The sequence below is a fragment of the Oculina patagonica genome, chromosome 7 (genome assembly GCF_052425735.1).
Source record: "Oculina patagonica isolate OP01 chromosome 7, crgOcupat, whole genome shotgun sequence".
NCBI classification, from domain to species: domain Eukaryota; kingdom Metazoa; phylum Cnidaria; class Anthozoa; order Scleractinia; family Oculinidae; genus Oculina; species Oculina patagonica.
Genome location: NC_135764.1, coordinates 23,430,560 through 23,443,941, shown reverse-complemented (window position 1 = coordinate 23,443,941; position 13,382 = coordinate 23,430,560). Strand labels below are relative to the sequence as shown.

The window sequence follows — 13,382 nt, the reverse complement described above, 5'->3', positions numbered from 1 at the left end:
TCGCAGTCACAGGCTATTACAACAAAACGGTTTTTTTTTTTACTGGGAGAAACGTTACGTGCTGTACCTCATAGTCAATGTGAAATTCGTCAATGAAGCCACAGTCAATAAACATCCTAAGTGAAGCTTGAAGCATCTGGTCTGGCTCCAGTGAGAAGTCGTCAAACTTAAAACTATCCACCTTGAATTCTTCAGCTTTGGGAACAGGTGTGTTCTGGACAGGATACAAGGTGAATAATATATCAGCCAAAAAATTCCTTACAATGCTTATACCTTACTGATTGTCACATATTTCTTTCATTGTTAGTTTTGAAAATATTGTGGTACACCAGGCCAATGATAATTAATTATGTCAATTATCCCCTGTTCTTTAGAAATAGAAAGCAAGCGAGAAAATTAGCTAGAACAGGCATCTACAACGTATCCGATTCCCATGCGGAGACTGAGATTTTGTCGCAGTTGGAAAATTTAAAAACATTGCAAGGATTTGCATTGAGAAGTCTCTTTCATGTAAATTTACGCAGTTATTGGAATATTTAAACTTTCATAAAACATTAAAACATTAGCCTCTTGAGGAAGTGGTCATAAAATTTGCGCACCAACTCAAATACGCTCTTTCCATTTCTGAAATTCTTATGTCTCCAACACGTTCTGCTACTTGTTTTTTAGAAAAGTCAAATGACCAATTGAAAGAAATGGCCTAGTGACTGAGTTCATAGTTTTGCTAACCTTCAGTCTCTCAATTTCTCCTCTCCTGGCAGCAGCATGATATGACAGCACCTTGAAAAAACAACAGACAAATTATAAAATGGTAGTACAACTTTGTCGAGTGTACAGCAGGTTACATACAATTCTACAGAGTACCAGTATTTTTTGCTGAAATTTCACTACTTTCCCTGGCTTTTCAGGAAAATATTGTTCACCTTGTATTAACTTGCGGGTTACAGGTCAAAACCATGTTGAAGCCATGATTTTTTTTTTCGCTTAACATTGTAAACAACTGCTAAGATCATTTTTCACTAACTGATAGTTGTATTACTTACTTCAATTGCTACTTGTTGCTTGGCTTTTGCTTTTGCCATTTGGTCATAAATCATGGTGTTGTGGATACCAAGACCACAGAAAATGGCAAATGCCTGAAAAGATAAAAAAGAATGCCATTAACTGCGGGTCTCCTGACCAACTTAGTTAACTAAATCGCTATTTTCTTAGCCTGTAAGACACCTCCCATTTCCTCAGGAGACGTCAAGGCTATACTTAACATAAAAAAAGGTTTCAATCATGCTAGTGTTCTGTTGTTATTTCACATCCCATCATCATACATGGCAATGGGATGAACAGAACGAATGAACGAATATAAAACATTTATCACTTGGAACCATAGCGTTTACATAATTATATTGTGTTCATACCTCAAAAAGTGTTTCATCACTCTCATCAAATGGTTTGTTATTGAGTTTGCTGATTAACTGAGCCACTCCTGCAACAAAAAGGATAAAGAATCAATGTACTGGTAATTAATGTAATGGATTACCATTAATTAGACTACCAAAAGGCCACCAAAATCTGGTCATAATTATAATGAGGTATTCTGACATTATTGCAAGGTTCCCTCAGGTCATCAACATTCAACAGAAATTTACACTGTACCTTATGTTATCTTTTAAGACCTCCACCTTGTACATTTGGACTGGGGTAGGAGGGGGAGGGGGAGGGAGTGATTTTTTTTTTTCTAAGGTAGTCTGCCATGTATGGGGATTGTATCTCCAGCTGTATATCTTTTGCTCACCATCCTTATGGCACCTTTCTTTTTATTGTATTGTATTGTATTGTATTTGTAGTTTTTTTTTAAAGAAAGAATAAGAATAAAAGAAAAATAGAAACAATGTACATTGTTGTGCTTGTCCTGTTAAGGCCCGGCCAAACGAATGCAACATTTCAACGCAACATATCCCAAAATTATTGCACCCAGCATGTTGCATTCATTTGGCCACCCTGTTGCAACATGTTGGATGATGTTGGACCAAGTTTGAAAATGGTAAAATTTTCTCCCAGCATCTCGCAACATTTTTGGATGTTGCATGATGATTTCCTTGTTTGGCCACGTTCGTGCAACATTGCTGTGCTGGAGCATGCGCACTATATTGATTGGCCGTGGCGCCATGCATCCAACATACCGCAACAGGGTGGCCAAACGCATGCAACATGTTGTGCACAGCGATATGTTGTGTTGAAATGTTGCGTACATTTGCAATTAATTGGCCAGCTGCTTCACAACATCTCACAACATGTCCCAACAATGTTGGGATAGGTTGCGTTAAAATATTGTGTGCGTTTGGCTGGGTTTTATATCAATTGGTTCTGTATTTTGTGGCTGATCAGTCAGACTAAAATACACTATATTGTAAGACCCAACTATGTAATATTGTTCAATAACTTACCAATGATTTCAAACTTGTTGTTTCTGATTGGCATACACAATATTGGACGATGAGCATCAACACCATTGTCAGTGCTCATTGCAAGCTGTAAAAATTATTCCATCATATGTTTAAAAAAAAAAGTGAAAGAAATAATGCAGCACATAAATAGTACACAAGCTCAGACCTCAGCCTTCAAAGGGACATGGTCAGCATTCTTACCGCACTGACCTGGACACTAGTTTTCACGTTTTGAAAGAAGTCCACGGTGGACTTCTTTCAAAACGAACCTTTAGAAATCTGCTTCAATCTTCTCAGTGTTTCACTAAATGGGAAAATTTAGAAGAAAAAAAACACTGAGATGATTGAAGCAGATTTCTGAAGGTTCTCTACGCATTTTTTTTTTATTTCGGGTTAAGGTGGACTTTTTTCAAAACGTGAAAACTACTGTCCAGGTCAGCGCGGTCTGAACGCTGACCATGTCCCTTTAATTTCACAGTCCTTCCACACAATACTTCTTCACTAGTTGTTATAATGGCAAATTTTGCAGTGAATCAACTTACTATTCTCTTTAACCTTTGATCTTGTGCAGCATCAGGAACATTGAGAGTCTGGAAGAGGATAGAAGGCATTAATCACAACTAGGGGTTGATTTTGTGATTGCAATAAGCACTGAAATATCCGAGAAAGGGAAAAGCAAAAACAAGAGCAAAAATATGTATAAATGATCTTGAGGGGGGCATAAAGTTTTGCGGGTCAATGCAGTTTTGCATTATTTTTTGGTATGGTTTTGCGAATTTTTTTAATTTAACCTGCGGTATTACAGCATACCACACTAAGCCGTTTGTGGAAATTTTTGGTTTAATTGGGTTGTGCAGTTTTGTGGTTATCATACCCTCTTTATGCCCCCTCCATCTTGCATCAAAACGCTTTTTTCCATTGATTAAAGTCCAGTAGACGTTAGGAGTGCTGGTGGGTTTTTTTTATATTATCTTTGAAGTTTTTTACCTTGCCAGTTGAAGCAACTAGTTTGGCTATCCTTGTAATGAATGAACCATCATCTCTTCCTTCACTGTAACTGAAATTAAAATAATATATATTATAATAAAATATAACTGTTGGCTTGATTCTGGATTCAATTAATGCCTATATCCACTCAGGTTTACAGACGGCGGGTACTTGAGGCCCCTTCCACACGAATGCATTTTTGTTGAGGCTTTTTTGTCATTGCATTTTCACTTATTATCCACACTGATAGGATTGAGAACGCAGCATTTTCGAAAACCTCCGTTTTGAACTGACTTTAGAAATGCAATATGCTTGTTCCCATATATGTAATAAAATCATCAGAGTACAATCATTAATTTAATGTAAGCTTAAAATCTTAGAAATAAATGACTTAAAAGACTTACATTGTACTATTAGTGTTCCGACTTCCTGACACTCGGAGGTTGAATACTTTTGTTATTCTCAAATCCTACAAAAAAGATTTCAAGCTCATTTATACTGTCCTTTGTTGACAACTTTCACCAGAAAGAAAGTCACCTAAACAGCATTTTTCAGGTGATACACAATGTGCAATATTTCATGAAGAACAGACTGCTGACCATTATGAACTGAGCAAAATTTTACAATGAAACAAATAAGAGAACAAACAAATCCAGGAGAAACAAGTACATGTACATGTACAAGTGTTCATGCAGCCTGCATATGAGGTAAGACCATTAGATATAATCAAAATGACACTGATGAGCTAACAGTTGAACAGATAATCTGGAACTTTTTTTATCCTCTTAGGCCCTGTTCACACTGACCAGGGTAAATTTGAAAACGCATCTTTTTTCCCCGGTTAGGCCAACCGTCCACACTGAACCGGCGTTTTTGGTCACTAAAAACAGAGATTTTTGAAAACGCTCACCTAAGAAGCTTATCGTTTTCAAATTTAACCAGGTTAATGTGGACGGAAAAAATTTTACGCAACATTTTTAAATTTCTTCGGAGCCTTAACTAGTAGAGAATATAGTGTGCCAGAACGACATATGAAAATGGAGCTTAATTCAACTTCAAAGCCATGAATTCACAAAAAAAGTAACCTTTGAAGCCAAATAATTTTTAGGTCCCAATATATATAGCAACCTGTATCTAAAGGAGAAAATAATTATTGATCATGAACAAAATTTCAAGCCAAAATGGTTGCCCACCTGTGCTCTTTCCTCTGCTAGACTGTTACCAAGAACTGGGTGCATCAAAAGAAGAACAGAGCATCGTTCACATTTCAGCATTGACAAAGCTCTCCTCATGATTTTATGCACAACTTTATCCAGAGAAGTCTGTTCTTCAAAAATGTCATGCACAAGTTCTAGCAAAGCCTGAAAAGAAAGTTAGATACAATTGAAAGTGAATTGTACAGTATCCATACCCACCCCATGGAAGGTGATTAATAATTTCTCTGGGGTGGGGGGTCTCAAAAGCCAAAATTTTTCAAGGAAAGTAAAAACCTTCCGTGGGAGGGGTATGGATATATTTTCTCTTTGCTGCAGTTATTTTTGCTGAGATCCAATATACATGACAGCTTAGCCCTCAAAAACTCCAGGGGTCTTCTGTCTCTGTCCCGCTCCGGTGGTGCCGGTCCTGCTGTGTCGTTCTGTTCTGTGTCCGCTCTCCCCGTCCGTTCCCCTCTTCTCGCTCCCTTTTCGTCCTTTCGCTCCGTCGTGGGCGCGTTTGTGTGCCGTTCCCCCTTCGTCGCGGTCCTTGTAGTGGGGCTGGGTCGTGTGCTGTCTTGTGCGATTTCCTCTCCTCCTCCCCTCTCGGGGCTCTGTTGTGGGCGTCGCATTCTTACTGTTTCGGGTGCGGGGCGGCGCCGCCCGCTCCCCCCCACATGTGTTGGTTCTGCTCCTTCACTTGTGCGCCACTCGCTGCGTGCGGTCCTTCTTGCGCACTTCTCCTCCCTTCTCTCTGTGTGGTTCTTCTCTCTGTTTCTGTGGTTCCTCCCTTTCTCTCGTGTGGTCTTCCTCTCGTCGCCTCCCTCTTCTCTGGGTTCTCCTCGTCTGTCTCCCCTTCTCGTGTCCTCTCTGTTCTGGCTCCTCTCTGTTCTCCTCTTTCTTGCGTTCCTCGCTTCTTCTCTGTGTCCTCTCTTCCCTCCCTTCTTCTCGTGTGTCTCCTCTGTTCTGTGGCTTCCTTCTCTGTCTCTCCTCAGTGCTGTGCCCTCTCCGTTTTTCTCTCTCCCCCACTCTCCCCTGTCGTCTCCTCTCGTCTCCCCTGCGCTCGCTGCTCTGGCGCTCCTTGAAAAACATCACACTCTTAAAGAAACCGACAACTACAAGTTTTGTACAGTGGGGTGAGTTGGTACATGTACCACTTTTGTTGTTGGTAACACTAATATAACAACTTACCCTATTCCTGTTAAATTCAATTGCTGAGAGTTCAAATAGCTTGGCATTGGTGATACCTATTCCGCAGAATGTCAGATACATTTCACAGACCTGAAAAGGTCAAGGATAATAACAATGGCAGTTGATTAATCATGGAATTAATTGAACACACAATCAGTACTTTTCCAAACCATGCAGGAAAAATAAAACGTTATTCATTCCTGATCATTACAATGCAGTTTGTTTCCCAGGAAATACAAATGTCAAGTAATTACAACAGGATGTAGTTTAAAAGAGTTCAGTGACCACCTGATAACTTGAACCAAGTCAATTTCCTTCCCTCAGTTGAACACTGAAAATTAATTTTACCCCCAATTTCTCAAACTACCTGTGTTCAAACAAATTTTTTTCCCTTGGAGGTTCGAAAAATCGGGATTCCACTGTACAAGCTTCCATGTGCAAATCTAATTATAAGGTGGCATCAAAAGTACAGGAGTGCATCCGGCCCGCTATTATACCACCGAGTTTAAGTGGTGTCAAAAGGGCATACAACATAACAACATAACAACTACAGTACAGTACCTCTTCATCCTCTTCGGATGAAGAGGTGTAGAATCTAATTATGATGAAGAATCTAATTATAAGGTGGCATCAAAAGTACAGGAGTGCATCAGGCCCGCTATTATACCACCGAGTTTAAGTGGTGTCAAAAGGGCATACAACATAACAACATAACAACTACAGTACAGTACCTCTTCATCCTCTTCGGATGAAGAGGTGTAGAATCTAATTATGATGAAGAATCTAATTATAAGGTGGCATCAAAAGTACAGGAGTGCATCCAGCCCGCTATTATACCACCGAGTTTAAGTGGTGTCAAAAGGGCATACAACATAACAACATAACAACTATAGTACAGTACCTCTTCATCCTCTTCGGTAAAAGGTACAGGACCAGGAAGCTTGTTTATTATTTGGGCTACACCAACAACCTGCAGAAAAATAACAATTATAAAACACCTTAATTTGATGGGTATATTAATTATACACCAAGTTTAAATGGATTTAAGACAAGAACATGTCGCGAGAATGAAAACTACAACATGATATATTGGCCACAGACCAAGAATTAAGTTTTTTTTTTGTGGTAGTGTAGGTAAAGAAATTTATTTTGTTTTTGGTCATGGGATACATTTTATTAACCAAGCGTGAAAAGATAAAAATAACAGGATTCTGACCGAGGATCCACTGAGTGTTTTGGTCAATGGCCAAAGCATATGATAACAAATAAAGAAACATTACATTTCAAATGATTCAATAAATAAATATAATATATTTTTCGTTATACCAGACACTCCTTTAAAAAGGGTTTTGTTTACAAAACAGGGTTCTGTTGTTTCACAACATTTTCCAAGCTTAGCTTAGCTCACCTCTCCTTCATTGTTCTTCACAGGCTTGCATAGCAAGCTCTTAGTGTGGTAACCAGTCTGACGGTCAACCTCCTTGTTGAAGCGTGGGTCCTGTTGATATGAAAATGACTTAGATGAGTTCATCAGTTTGCTTACTCAAATCCAAGCCTGAGTCAGTTATATAAAATATATGGTGCTACCTTTACAATAGTTGTGTAGTTCCTTAAAATATCAATACCTACCCTACGGAAGGGATTTCTTATTAAAACCCCCTACCCCTATGGTACATGTAATTCCAATTCACAGTTTTCAAAATTTGCATTTAAAACCAATTCCAATTCCAATTCAAACTTATCCCCCTCCCCGCCAGAATTTCCAATCCCTTCCATGGGGGGAGTATGGACATTTTCTGGAACTACACATTATTATTTCTGAGCTAACCATTCTTAAGCTAGCACTATTTAGCACCAGGTGGTGTGCGTGCTACGACCGCAATGCACGCTGGTAGTTGTTTCGGTTTCGCATCATTTGCTTGTGGCGGCCATCGTGTGAGGATCTCTTGTGAACGCCAAAATTATTTATTTCTGTTCAAAATAACGCCGCTTTTGTGATTCTTTCGATGTATATCGTAGTTTTGACATGTTGTCGATCTTTGGAATCAAAGATTTCCTCAGACTTCAGTGCGTGGAGTTTAAAATATCGGTTTTGTGTGTCTAGACGGGACTTGCATCAAAGCCAGAGGTAAGAATCATGCTTGTAAACATAGTTGGATAAGCAACCGTTATTTAAACACGATGTATGATGTGCTAAGCCTAAATATAACCATGTAGTGTTCACAAGGCGGTTGCCCTTTAGCTTTATTAACCACTACGAACAAGTATATCGTACCTTGATTTGAAATGAGGAAAACATATTTGTCACATGTTGATGTTATTTATGTTACGTGTCCTGATTTATTTTGTATTACTTTTCACGGCATACTTTTCACTAACCATTAAAGCTAATAATCTTCCTAATTGTTTTGCTTCTGTTTCTTATTTCTTATTCTTTATTTCGAAAAGTGCTTAAGGGATTATAGCTTTCAAAAGTTATTTATTTTTTGCTCTCAAAATGACTAATGTACAGTGTTTAGCAGCAGTAAATCGAAGAAAATTCTCGTTTTACGACACTTCAAATGATCAACAAAGATAATTCCTGCAACAAACTAACTACGATTTCAAAATACAGTTATTAAGTAAAATTAATTTAAAAAATTGTGTTCTTGTAAATTAGTTTGATATCATTGTTTGGGTTTGATTTGATGCTAAAAAATCTCACTTTAATAGGCAAATTAAAAATTGTCTGCTGGGCTGAAGTAAATCAGTGCTAGAGTCTAAACAGAAAATATATCAGCTGAGTTTCTATTAGCACTTTTAATCTGGCTACATACCTTACAATGTAGGCTTGATTACTAGCTGCCATTAGAAAATAAGATCCTCTGGACCTTGTTCGAAGGCTGACTGGGGGTGTTTTGTGTCATTGAGCAGTCTTATAATTATCTCAGAAGTGACTCTCTCAACTATACTAGGGCAACCTAATACAATCCTAGGGGTAATCAGTGATGTACTATAGCTTCCAGGGCTGCTAAGCTCTAATGTTGTAGGCCAATTTGGACCAAGTGCATTCTTTTAATTCATGTAATTTTGAGCCAGCCACAGTTATTTGCAAAAACAGCTCGTACTTTAACTTTTGTGAATATCTCACTGGAAGCCCTCCCCCTGCTACTGTTGTGTGTATACAGACCATGATTGTTTATGGTACTTCCATTTATTACTGCAACTTCAATTATAACAGAACTGGTTTATAATCAAGTTTTTTCTTTAATTTTATTCAGGGATATTACACTGCAACAGCAACTGAATATAAAATGCACAGGTCTGGAGGATAACTTTGGAGACAGAATTTTTTTCTCCAGGGGAAGCTTCATAATCAAGAATAAACCAACCAGATAAAGGAACACATCAAGTGACAACCTCAGATGCTGAAGGTTGCTAAAATTTGCATAAATAAAACATTGTGAAAGAAACACTGTGTCATTTCATAATAATAATAATTATAATATTTCCATTAGTGTCTTGATAATTTAAGGGTGGTATGGAAGCGTAGTGCACCGGACTCTGGATTGAGCAGTCCGGATTCAAACCATGGCCCCGGTCATTGTGTTGTGTTTTTGGGCACAACACTAATACATTTACAGTGCCTCCTTACACGCAGGTGTATAAATGGGTACTGGCAAGTTTACTGCTGGGGGTAACCCTGTGATAGACTAACTAACATCCCATTCAGGAGGGGAGGGGGAGAATACTCCTAGTCTCTTCAAGCTCCTGAAACTGGTATAAGCTCCAGCCTGCTGGGCAACTTGGCTGGAAATATACAGACTTAATAATTTGACATCAAATGAGTAGGAGGCAGGACTTCTTTTTTTCCTGTTACCAAGCTCAACAAATTAAATGAAATACTCTTGGCCAAAAAGCTTGATGCCTGTGTCAGACAGAGACAAAACTAACCAGGGTTTTTCTCTTCTGTAATAAGCAGGATAACCACTTGCAAAATAATGAACAGAACCAATTTGAACCTCCTTAAGTTTTAAACAATTTATTGAACTTCTCACTTCCACAACATTATTTTGCTGTACATAAAGTCTCCACAAATGTTGTAGTGGAATCACTTTTTAGTTACAACAGATGCAATAAAACATTTCAAAGTGACCTTCTGAAGCTCAAATAATGCAACCTATTATCTTGCTAGAGCCTGGAACAGGCAATACTTGGTCCACTTGGGTAAAAGCAATTTATGCAACAAAATAGCAATTTATTATCTTCTCAGTCCCTTAAATAAACCGAAAAAGACTGAAAAATTATTTTGGGTGTTCAAAAGGAACTATAATTCAACCGTGACAAGAATCAGTACAGTACAAACAAATAATTCGCTTGCTTCTTCAGTAAACTAGCGCTCTTTTGACGTTCATCTTGATCATCTACAGCAACTTTTTCTCTTAAATTGGATTCTCTTAAGTCCCAAAGAACACATAATTAAATCATTTTGAAGCAAACAACATAACTTCCAAAAACATTGGAAATTTGTAGAATAAAAGTGCTGAACTCGATACCAACTCGACGCAGGAAACTTCAATAGTACAGACGATTAACACTCAAAAAGGGACATTTTCGTTCAGTCGAAACGGCGAAAATCGACTGGTGCATACTGGTGCATTATGTTTCCCATATTGGAAATTGTCTAAGCTTTTGTTGTATTATAATTTTACGCCAAGCACCACTAGCTGAAAGCCGTGTTCAACAAAAACGTCCGACCTACTAGACGAAGAGAAAAGTCGGCCATTTTACCTTGTTCGAGAAAATGACCAAATTTACCATGATACGCTTTAAATGTTAGACTTTCGACGCAAAAAACAAACTTACCTATTCCCGACCTATCCAAATCTAATATTTAAGCAGAGAAAAGGCCAGCGAATGTTGTGCAAACGATGATCAAACTCACCCGAAAAAGAGCTCGCATCACAACAATCTTCCGCCATGTTGGAAATTGATCAAAATAATGCATTGCGGTCATAGTGCGCACACCACCTGATTTAGCACCTTCCGCTTCTTGAATTGTGTTATTCTAGAAAATATCCCAAACCCCTTCCATGGAAGATTTTTGGTTGATCCCTCCCATGTCGTCTCTAGAAATTCCAGTTTAGCTTCATACTATTCTTTAAAACTTTTGCTGTTTAAAATCACCTTTCCCCTCAGAATTTCCAACAACCTTTCTTGGTGTGGGTATGGATATTTCCTGGAACGGCACATTGCACTAAATTGTTCCAAATTTTATTCTATAAAAGTCTTGTGCCAGTGGCATTTCTACACAACTGTTGCACCAAACGATGTCAGTTGAAAAATGATCATTATGTTGTTCCAGAATATATCCATACCCCTCCCACAAAAGGTTATTTGGTTTGAAACTCCCCTCCCCTCCAGACATTCCAGTTAAGATCCATACTTGCCTTAAAAAATTTTGGCTTTTGAGACCACCCACCCCCATGGAATTTCCAATGACTTTCCATGGGGCTGGGTATAGATATTTTCTGGAACTGCACATTACAAAAAGTTGATCATACTAAAGTGCAGACCTCTCAACCACAAAGCACCGAAAATCTGGATATCAAGGTCAAATAACCTGGAGATTTTAGTAAAAACCTGGGAATTGATCAACTGGGCTGGCAGACAAAAAAAACTTAAACAAAGTGCTTATCAAGAGAAAGGGTATATATGTTTCCTGTTTACAAATCACTTTAAATACCAAGTGACTTAAGCAACAGAAAATGTAACGTTATTTTCACTGCTTCGATACACTCACTCATGAATATCCATTGTCGATGTCCACCATTTTGACAATGTAACCAGAATGCTAGAGACTGGTGATAATAATTTTATTTGATACACTGACAGTGTACTAGTGAAAAGACTGATGAAAAACTTTTAGCAACTACAGATTTACACAGAATTGGTGCTAGACAATCATCTTAGCAAGCCAAAATTAAAATATACAAGGACATGTATTCTATCAGCTTGTGAATCTGTTTACCATAATATTTTTGTGTCTCATTGTGAGACGGTGAGATTGCACTGAAAACTGTGTCTCACCCCAAAACTGTGAGACTTGAGAGGTCTGCCTTAGGTGGCCTCTCTTGTTGAAATGTTCGAAAATTTATTTTTGTCAAAAACAAGTAGACCTGTGTCATACAAATACATGCAAGCTTGTGCAATACATAATATAACAAAGTTAAGAAACAGTGACTTCTTTAATCAATGCCAAAACTGTATTTCTTCTGTATGAAAAAGAAAAAAAGAGACAAGAAATTGAAAATTTTTTTGTACAATTATTATTCTCAGGCCTAATTAAAGTAAAAACAATAAAAAATATCTTCAATAAAATGAGAATTTTCCACATGTAATTTTGACTGTTGTGATAATTTGGTATGTGATAAAGAGAAATTGTTGAAGAAACGACTTTCAAGGAAAAATACACTACAACGAACAGTAATTACAAATGCAGAAAAACATGGAATATTTTCAACGCTCGTCCAATACGCAAAGCAGATTTACATTGTAAGATTCTCATGCAAATATGCTTAAAATAAAGTTAACAGAACGTGAACCCACAAAGAAGCTGCAATGCCAAAACAAGCACTCACGAGGTTTTTGCCTGTCAACAAAGTACTTGTACACAGATCAGATTAGCGCCCAGCGCATGAAAAGGAAATCCGTCAACGTACAACACGACAACAGTGGAGTAACCAGACAGTTTTGTCTGGCTACAAGTAGACTGCGCTTCAGTGATCATCAAACTCACGATTGCGAGACAGAACAAAACGTAAACTACTATGTTAACGCCACAACAAACAATAAACGTCGAGGAGCGTTACAAATTTCAATTTCATGCAACAGAGCCGACAAAACAAAGTTAACACATTTAACTGATCCCTGAGGAACAGTGGGGTTATAAACCAATAGTTAAAAATAGACGGTTTAGATCGCTGCCTGAAAATAAAGTAATCAATTCGTTCGTTGAAGTGCAAAACACGAATATTGTTTTTTCGAGCGTACCCTTAGCATTATAACCTGTTGAAAATTTCGGCTTTATAGCTTGATATGCCACCAAAACAATTCCGTCGATCGGAGGCAAGTCGGTGTGATAACATTATATCAAATTTGAGAGAGATTTGATAACTCGAAAGATTTTTAAGTGTTCCGTGCTGACAACACGATTTTTTTGCGCAGATACGACCGAAAATGTTTTAAATGCAAATTTTGAAAACTGTGAAACCATGATACATCAGCTGGAAGGACGTATGTATAGAGAGCGTTTGTTTTAAACATGCTAAATATTACTTTGAGGTAGAATTCTTTTCGACATTCGAAGGGTTTTATCAAGGTTATTAAGGTTTTCCGGGATATTGTAAAAATCAAAAAGCGCGAATTTTCCACAGATCGTTTAAGTTCTCGTTTGCGTTTCGTTCAATGCGCTTCAGTTGGTAAAATACAAATAAAATGGAACTGAATTAATAGCGAACAAAAATAACCAGCCTGAGCCATCCCACTTCGCTTGATCCGGGCCACCCAATTTAATTTCTGCAAATAGAAC

The 13,382-nt window shown here is 37.9% G+C and overlaps 1 protein-coding gene across 2 annotated transcripts in view; it reads right to left on the bottom strand.

Annotated features, from left to right (window-relative positions):
• The window catches only part of LOC144660440 (dual 3',5'-cyclic-AMP and -GMP phosphodiesterase 11A-like), a 28,113-nt gene that overhangs the window by 6,000 nt on the left and 8,731 nt on the right, over positions 1 to 13,382 (bottom strand). For both annotated transcript variants that reach the window (XM_078521059.1, XM_078521058.1), the window contains 12 exons: positions 7,221 to 7,310; positions 6,714 to 6,782; positions 5,813 to 5,902; positions 4,622 to 4,789; positions 3,833 to 3,897; positions 3,429 to 3,498; positions 2,984 to 3,031; positions 2,442 to 2,526; positions 1,413 to 1,480; positions 1,044 to 1,136; positions 730 to 780; positions 68 to 214 (listed from right to left, as the gene is read on the bottom strand). In XM_078521059.1, the coding sequence (XP_078377185.1) occupies positions 68 to 214; positions 730 to 780; positions 1,044 to 1,136; positions 1,413 to 1,480; positions 2,442 to 2,526; positions 2,984 to 3,031; positions 3,429 to 3,498; positions 3,833 to 3,897; positions 4,622 to 4,789; positions 5,813 to 5,902; positions 6,714 to 6,782; positions 7,221 to 7,310 (1,044 nt within the window). The remainder of the gene's footprint in view (positions 1 to 67; positions 215 to 729; positions 781 to 1,043; positions 1,137 to 1,412; positions 1,481 to 2,441; positions 2,527 to 2,983; positions 3,032 to 3,428; positions 3,499 to 3,832; positions 3,898 to 4,621; positions 4,790 to 5,812; positions 5,903 to 6,713; positions 6,783 to 7,220; positions 7,311 to 13,382) is intronic.